The 8,427-nt window shown below is 35.5% G+C and overlaps 1 protein-coding gene across 2 annotated transcripts; it reads left to right on the top strand.

Moving 5' to 3' along the window:
- The first annotated feature begins 4,285 nt into the window (after positions 1 to 4,285).
- LOC113778386 (uncharacterized tRNA/rRNA methyltransferase slr1673-like) lies at positions 4,286 to 7,821 on the top strand. Of its 2 annotated transcripts, XM_027323784.1 has the most exons (6): positions 4,286 to 4,786; positions 5,481 to 5,778; positions 6,425 to 6,475; positions 6,957 to 7,125; positions 7,216 to 7,394; positions 7,551 to 7,821. In XM_027323784.1, the coding sequence occupies exons 1-5, from the start codon at positions 4,470 to 4,472 to the stop codon at positions 7,347 to 7,349; spliced, it is 969 nt and encodes a 322-aa protein (XP_027179585.1). In that variant the 5' UTR covers positions 4,286 to 4,469; the 3' UTR covers positions 7,350 to 7,394; positions 7,551 to 7,821. The 2 variants fall into 2 exon arrangements, with proteins under 2 accessions (XP_027179585.1, XP_027179584.1); XM_027323783.1 differs by having other exon boundaries at positions 6,957 to 7,394.
- Positions 7,822 to 8,427: the final 606 nt, after the last annotated feature.

The raw sequence follows: 8,427 nt of genomic DNA, 5'->3' as shown, positions 1-8,427 counted from the left end.
ATGATGATGCTCACTGCCCCGCTAATTACTGCTTAAATGTTCTGGGCTTCCAAAACTTGTGGGTCTGATTGCGTGAATGGGGTTTCTTCTTTCACTTTTCCTCTTTCTGCTATTAGGATCTTTCTCCTACAACAAAAAGTCCACTCTCTTTTGTTTGTTTGGTGAAAAGGGATCTTAATTTCTCAATCTCTTCCCATAATTAATGTCATTACTTATGATGGAGCGTCTGATCCCAAAGGGAAGGATTGTTATATCAATGGATCACGAATGGCGCACATCCCCGATAAGGATTATTACATGATAAAATTGGTAGCCATCAATTTGTTTGAATACTGCATCAATAATCCTAATGTATATGTGATTTTTATATATAGGTAGGAAGAAATAAGCTGGTCTATTGTAATTAAGTTCAAGGGGCCTCAGTAATAATGCAACTTTGAACTCTTTTTTTTCCTAAACCATTCCTTCTTTACACCCAATCAATAAATAAGTAAGCTTATCCGCTATAAGTAGTATTAAACTATTTTAGCAAACCAACTATGGGGAACAAAAAAAAAAAAAAAAAAGCAGAGAGCATGTGCAAGAAAAGTAGGAATGGTGACAAGAATAGCTAGTACTAAGATTAGGATGCAGTAGAAAGAGATACATGATAATGTCGACATACTAAGACTAGGATGCAGTAGAAAGAGAAACATGATAATGTCGACATATTAAGATTAGGATGCAGTAGAGAGATAAACATTATAATAAATAAAGTTGATGAGAATAATAAAACTGTTATATTAGTTTCTAGAGATGTTTCCTTTCTTCACTCACGTTCATATGATAATTAACTGGATCTTCAGAAAGTATAGACTCATTAATTAACTAGATCTTAATCACAGATCCTCTTCCGGTGGAACAAACTTAAATTCATTAATTTGTCTCTTAGCTTCATTATTAAATTTCATAAGCTAGCCTTGTTGAAGAACATCTTGGCATATAAGGTCGGACCGTGTTCAGCTCATGAATGCCAACATTCTTTAATTTACGCATCGATATTAATGTGACCCGAGTTTTCTTAAATGCAACATTATCTATCAATTTTGATTCTTTTAAGACTTTTTTTTTTTTTTTTTTAAGAAACGAGAACAAGAAGATGCATTAGATTCATCAAAAGTATTTACAAGTCACCATACGTATCCTTTTGTAGCCAAGGCAAAAGATAGTCACTGTGGGCTAACAAAAACCATATATACATCGTACTATATATATATATCAAAAGGCAGTTCCAATGCATGCATGCATGGATAATGCGTCAGCTGCAAAGTTACATTCTCTTGGCCGAAACTCCAGATGGCAACTGGGTAGTAAACCAACCGCTTTGGGCTGTCGGCCAACGTCAAGTTTTTAAGGTTTTGAGGGCGGGAGTTCAGCGGTTCAAATTTTATCTTTTATTAATTGTCACAATATATGATTTATCTAAAAATTTATATGAGTGGTCTGATAGTAGTTTAGTTCCTATCGATTTCTCGTAGGTTCAGTTGGGTCTCTTCCTTATATTAGGATAAAGTAGGATAATATAAGATAAAGTGGCCACGACAAAAAATAAAAAAAATTGGGTAGTAGAGTTTATCATTTCCTGGCAGTCCTTCACAAGGTTGCTTTTGCTCCAGTTTTCCTTCATATAGCATTAGCAATAATCTGGCCGGCAGAACGCATGATGAGCTCATCAATTTTGAATGTCAGAGCCAAAAGCAGTCCTGCTCTAATCTAATCGCACGCAACTCGGCCACGAAGTCACAATCTGCATATTGGGTAAAAAAAAAAATGATAAATTGCAACAGTCAGTACCAACCCTTTAAAAGTGAAGAAACGTAATCTAAAATATATATCAGACTCATTCTTCAGCATTATGTTGACTGGTTAATCTGAATAAATGCATTTATCGGGGCCTATGGCCGGTAAATAACTGTTCTATTATTTATTAGTAGTTTATTTCTTCCTATGCATAAATGTTGAATATTGGAGAGCATCCATTTATCTAGCTAGCGACATGATGTGCCATTGAGACATACACGACAAAGGTCTAAATAATATAATACTATTCCATGGCGCATATGGATTCCTCTTCCAATTAACAATACTTCAATTCTAAAATTCTCAAGAGAAACGTAACCACTAAGATTATTATACATGATGTGAGACAAAAGTCTATTCCATGTCTCATGACGTGAGACATACACGACAAAGGTCTATTCCATGTCTCATATGGATTTCTCTTCCAATTAACAATGGTTTGTTTGGATAGTGAACTTATCCCAAATAATATTTCGCTTGCATCATAAACATATTTTCCAATCCACTTTTTTATATTCCCAATCACCTTTTTATCTCACATACATCACATCACAAAAAGTGCTACAGTAATTATTCCAAATAATATTTCAAATAATGTCCTATCCAATACTTCAGTTCTAAAGTTCTCGAGAGAAACATAACCACTAAGAACCAAATGCCCATTAGACATGCATTTATCACTTATTTATTCTGCATCTTGGACCGGCAGGTTATGAAAGATCTCTAATGGTCAGGATTACGGTGGAGACGATTAAAATTTTTTTTTGTTTTTTGCATATTTCTAAGTGAATGTTTAAAAGGCATTAAAAACTAATTTTGATTTTTTATATGATGTCACGTGTCACAAATTTTAATTGATGATTATTAATCAGGTCACAATTTCATCTTAAGATTATTATACATGATGTGAGACAAAGGTCTATTCCATGTCTCATATGGAAGTTTCTCTCAATTAACAATACTTCAATTCTAAAATTCTCAAGAGAAACGTTAACCACTAAGAACCAAATGCCCATTAGCATGCATTTTATCAGCTAGCTTTTACCCAGGTGTTGACTGAGTTTCAAAATTTGAGATAAAGTACAACAATTATACATCTTAAGCCAACAAAAAAAAAAAAAAACAATTTGAACTTAGCGACAACTTGAATCCATTACCTAAATTTGATTGCGCAAATAAAATAGAAGAGACCTTTGGTAGAAGTAGGATCTGAAGTGATTGGACAGAATTCTTATACTTTTTCCTGCAGTAACAACTGACAAGAAAACAATGAAATACTCAGCAATTATTACCAGAAAAGCATGGTTTAAAGATCAATGACGGGGAGGAGAATAAGAATAATATTAAGTAGTAGTACAAAAGTAACAATTTTGAATAACTTAAAGCAGTGCTAATTAAAGATCACCTAATTTCAAAGATTCAGAAAAGAAGGTTGAAGCAAGAAAAGGACAAAGCAAAAATAACAAAACATAAAAAGGACCAAGCGTGCAAGTAGAGAATCTATTGAGTTATCCCAACTTTATTGTCCCCAGAAAACGATCAGCCACCGCCCCCCTGGAGCTAGAATTGGATCTCAAGTTTGTAGTCTCTTGAGATATTGACAAAACTTCAATCCTATTTAATATCTCAACGGCTTTTCTTTTAAAAATCCAAAGCCAAAAAAAAAAAAAATACAATGATCTGGATCTGCAAGAAGAAAACAGAAATCCCTCTGAATGCAAGTCCATCTGCATGAACAAGGAGTTGAATGAGCCAATACAAGTTGGCTCAGTTGGCAAGGACGGACTACTTCCTTGTAAAAGATTGTGTGTTTGAATCTCGCTGTTGATGTGAGGGCTGTGTTGGTGAGTGATCTGTAAGTACCTCTATAAGCGACCTATAGTCCCGAAGGCTTGCGCTGACTCGTGGTGGTGATCGAAACCGAACCCATCCAAACTTTCTTTTTTACCAAAAAAAAAAATTAAATGAAAATATTAGAAATAAAATTACTCTGATTGACTAATACATAATTCAAAGGGTGATTTATTTCTCTGATTGACTAATACATAATTCAAAGGGTGAACGCAGAGCTGATTGTAAGATAGACAACAGCACTTCAATTTTAGAGCCTCCAAAGAAACGCAATACCAAGAACCAAATGTTCAATGTTGAAAAATTCTGGGTAGTCCAGCCCAACCATCCTTCAATAGCAATTCGTCTACGTTATTAACAAACCCAAAAACATTGGGCCAGCATTTCACCCAAAATTATTAATAATATTAATGATAAGGCCATATCTACAAAATAAAGAACAAAAAATTAGACAAACCAAACTCCAATCTTCCGACAAAAACATTTTGCTTACGCAACTGCTGTTGCATCTTCGTTTTTTTTTTTTTTTTTTTTTTGAAGGAAATGCTGCATCTTCGTTTAAAACACAGCAATAATAATGAGATGGGGAGTTGTAAAGCATGAATAATAGCTTAATTAGCCTTTCTGATATGGGAAAAAGATGGAGTACTTATTAGTGGCATCTTGCTACTAGAAACTTTTGCTAGGCTCCGGGATTGAGAACAACAACAGAAGATTGCTAGTTTAAAATTCTATTCCAACAGAAGAGGAAAGGCAAAAGAGCGAGAAAAAGAACAAGTATGCAGTGCATGAAGCTTCTCTGGTTCTCATCTATTCCTTCACAGCTGTATAAACCACTAGATTCTGAGCCCGATAACCCATTGAAATTTAACCCCAAAGTTCAACTTCTGCGTAGCTCAAAACCCTGTAATGCCGCAAAAACTGATGAAAATGAAAATGGCCAGAATTCAGTAAAGACTCTACCTTTACCTTCCCATGTGAAATCCATCACAAGCACATCAAACCCATTTGTGAAGCATTGTTTAAAGCTTCGCCAGAGCTCTTCTTATCGCCACTCTCATGGCTCAGTTATTCTGGTGGGCTCTACTCCTATAAGGTCTCTTCGCTTTCTATCTCTGTATCGCTATATTGCTCAGTTTTCTTGAACATTTGTTAATCTTGGTTCATTATGAAGTAAGATGTATGCACTGGAATGTTTGCTAATTGTGTTTCTACAGGATTTTGTTTCTTGTTTTTGATGTCTTGTGAGTGTTTGTACAAATGCTTGTGTTAGTGTGTGACAGTTTGTGGTTTGCATTGGGATGGTCAGCAAAGGGGTGAAATTTTAGTGATTGCAGTTAACAATTTAAGATTAATGATTTTACTGACTATCGCAGATGTCTCTCTAAGTGAGGAAAATCCTGGCAGAGGTATCATTCTGCAATTCTACTGCTATGTAATGCCGTGAGGAATCACTTAATTCATAGATGTTTATTTTCTATGATCAAAGCTATGACTTGGGATTCTAGTGAAAAGTAAAGGAATCAATATGAATGCAACTTGACTGGAAAACAACTCCAATTTTAGGGAAAAGATGAGGAAACCAGTTTTGTGCAGGGCTTGAGAAATAAATAGGAGGCTTTAGGTGGAGGTGTGAATAATAGTTCAAGTAGAACTCCGGTTAAACTTGATAATGAATGCTTACTGCATGCTCAAAAGATCATCATTGATGCCTGGTGCTTAGCTCTTTTTCCTCTGATTTTGTTATTTCTACTGCAGAGTATTTAGTTGATTGTTATAAAGTTTTGCAGGGAGCTACACAGATTTCAAAACAAAATTGAAGATGGACTTGCTGCAATAGAATGCTTACTTGTGCTTGATAACACTAATGTTCCTGAATACTTAAATAATCAGTCAATTCGACATGTCAATGTTAGTTCACTGGTGATGAAGAAACTTTCTGGGCTGCAATCAACTGATTCCATTGACATGGTTGCGCTAATAAGAATTCCCTCAACATTTCAAAGCATTGGTAGTTATCTGAAAGAAGAAGATTGTCATAAATGGTTCCCATCTCCTTATCGGATATTAGTCCTAGATGGAGTTCAGGTTATTCTCCTAACAATTACTGTTCTTACCATTTCTATTTGTTCATTTTTTTCTTGGTGAGAGAAATCCTTCCAGATCACCCTTTTCATGGTGGATTCAGAGCACCAGTGTCAACAGCCTACACGAAGGGGATGCAGATGATGTGCCCATCTTGCTCCCTTAATTTTTTTAAAAAGGTTTACCCCAGCATCGATTCTTTGTCTAGTACTATCTTGCACCAGTAAAGTGGATCTGCCAATTGATCTTAGTAAGAAAACCAAATTGCATAACCTAGACAGCCATGTAAAAGAAAACCCTGGACCATCTTGATCCCCGTAAGCCTTTAGCATTTTGATTTATAAATGCTACAATAATAGTTGCTTACTGCTTCAGAAGAAAGACAAGCCAAACTATCTTGGATCTAGACTATTTCAGTTTTCAACAGAACTTATTTCTATGTCATAGTGTCATTTAAGTTCCTGGGGTCCTTACCAATAGACAGTGCTTATGGTAGGAAATGCAAATAACTTAGTTGGAAGTTCCAGATCTTGAATGAATTTTGGGGAAACCAATTATAATTCAGGCTATCAATAGTTCTTGCTGCTTGTATACTAGCTCCTTTTGGATCGTCTGCGAATCACAAGCTCATGATGACTGTTCATTGCAGGACCCTGGTAATCTTGGCACGCTTCTTAGGTCAGCTATGGCCTTTAGATGGGTAAGGAAGATTGTACCTTTTTAGATAATAAATGCTTCTGGCCTTCCTTTCTTGTAATAAAATCATGAAAATGCAATCTGCATCTAGCGCTTTTCATGATGTCTTGTAGAATGTTTGTCTCTGGTTAAAAGTAGCTTTTGACGGCATGATGCTTATTAACCTAATGACCTTTTGTTCGTCAAGGTTTCATCTTTGTGACAAGCCCAAGCTGTTTATGAACAAAAGTACTCCCTCTGCTGCTGAAGTTGTTGCCTTGATAAGTTGTATTGTGCATTGATCCAGAACTGAACTTCCTTTCAGTGTTCTTATATCTCTTTGGTTATAAGAAGATGTAATTAGCAACAAGTCTGTCACATATTACACATGTTCTCATCATTCTCTTCCTCCCTCTCTCTCTCTCTCTCTCTCGTTCTCACACACACACACAGATATTATTCTGGAGAGAATTAAAAGAAACTGATGTAATTGCTCATTTCAATAGGATGGTGTGTTCTTACTTTCTGACTGTTGTGACCCATTCAATGATAAAGCCCTACGAGCAAGTCGAGGAGCCTCCTTTCAGCTTCCTATAGTTTCTGGTGGTTGGACACATTTAGATGCTCTAAGAAGAGTTTTTCACATGAAGATTGTGGCTGGCCATCCTGCAAAAGGTGCGGAAGCAAAACCAGTTTCTTGCCTTTCTCAAGACTATGCAAACTCTTTAGTTGAAGCTCCTTTATGCCTCGTTTTGGGCAGTGAAGGAAATGGTCTTTCTGAAACAAGTAAACAAGAATGCGAGCTTGTAAGCATTCCAATGGCAGGGGAGTTTGAGTCTCTCAATGTTTCAGTAGCTGGTGGGATATTCCTCTACATGTTACAGCCCAGGAAGATTTAATCTTGTTTCCTTATGTAAAACGGGCGTTACTGAAGCGATTCAGAGGTACTATTGACTGGTTTTTGTAGGCATCGTCACACACAAAAACAACCAACAAAAACATATCCATTCTGAAGTAGAACCTGATTGAGAAAGGCACTTGCTGGTGGTTTAACATGACTAACAATAACTAACTTCATTTCCCCTTTCATTGTATGGCAGTGGAGTACATTGCATCACCATCTGATTTTCTCAGTTGTTTCCAGACCAACGGCAGCAGAACTACGAAAAAAACAACCATTTCGCATCCTTCTCTGAAGAAATACATACAGTTGGCATACTTGTAGTATGTCAGATTTGTTTGAGGATTCCAACTTAGAAATAGAAAAGAGGAAGAGTCAGGATAGCGTTTGTTTAAATTTGAGGAGTTTCATTATTAGTTTTTACATTGTCAAGCATGGCACAGGGATCAAGTAAAATGATAATTTTTGAGTTCTATTGGCAGGTTGATCGATTATGTCTTGTTCTTTGGTTTAAATCATAAATGTTGATGGTTTTTAGAAAGGGATAATTTCAAAAACCTCCCATGATGTTTCTCATAATATCACTTAAACTTCCTTAGATTTTCAAAATCTCACCTATGTCCATTGATTTGATATTTTTTGTAACATTTTAGCCCCTTTGGAGGAAAGGATAATTTCAGAAACCTCTCTCAAGATTTCTGACAATTTCATCTAGTACCCTTCAAATTTCAATATTACACTTACTTTCTATGGTCCTACAAAATGACCATAATAATCTTACCATAATAATATTGTTCATGCAATTCTTGTCCATATGAATGCATCATATAATTAGACATTTAATGAAAACAAAAATAATATTCACTCGTGGAATAACCAATTATGTCATAAACACAATTTTAACGTATTACAAATTAATTTTAAGTTTGCTTGGAGGATCTGAAGATGTAAATTGGAGGTGAGCGTAAGGATAGGGCTGGTATTGGTATTCTAACATTTGAGAGATACGATGTTATAATAATGCGATTATTAAAATTTTTTTAGTTTAACAGTGCTGAATTTTTTTTTTTAAACTT

The sequence above is a fragment of the Coffea eugenioides genome, chromosome 7, assembly GCF_003713205.1.
Source record: "Coffea eugenioides isolate CCC68of chromosome 7, Ceug_1.0, whole genome shotgun sequence".
NCBI classification, from domain to species: Eukaryota; Viridiplantae; Streptophyta; class Magnoliopsida; order Gentianales; family Rubiaceae; genus Coffea; species Coffea eugenioides.
The sequence above is the reverse complement of the archived record's forward strand: the minus strand, read 5'-3'. Positions and strand labels throughout refer to the sequence as shown.

Coding starts and splice junctions, on each gene's coding strand:
- LOC113778386 (XM_027323783.1), top strand. CDS start 4,470: ATGCAGTGCATGAAGCTTCTCTGGTTCTCATCTATTCCTTCACAGCTG. Junction 4,787..5,480: donor GTGGGCTCTACTCCTATAAG/GTCTCTTCGCTT, acceptor AAAGTTTTGCAG/GGAGCTACACAGATTTCAAA. Junction 6,476..6,956: donor CAGCTATGGCCTTTAGATGG/GTAAGGAAGATT, acceptor TCATTTCAATAG/GATGGTGTGTTCTTACTTTC.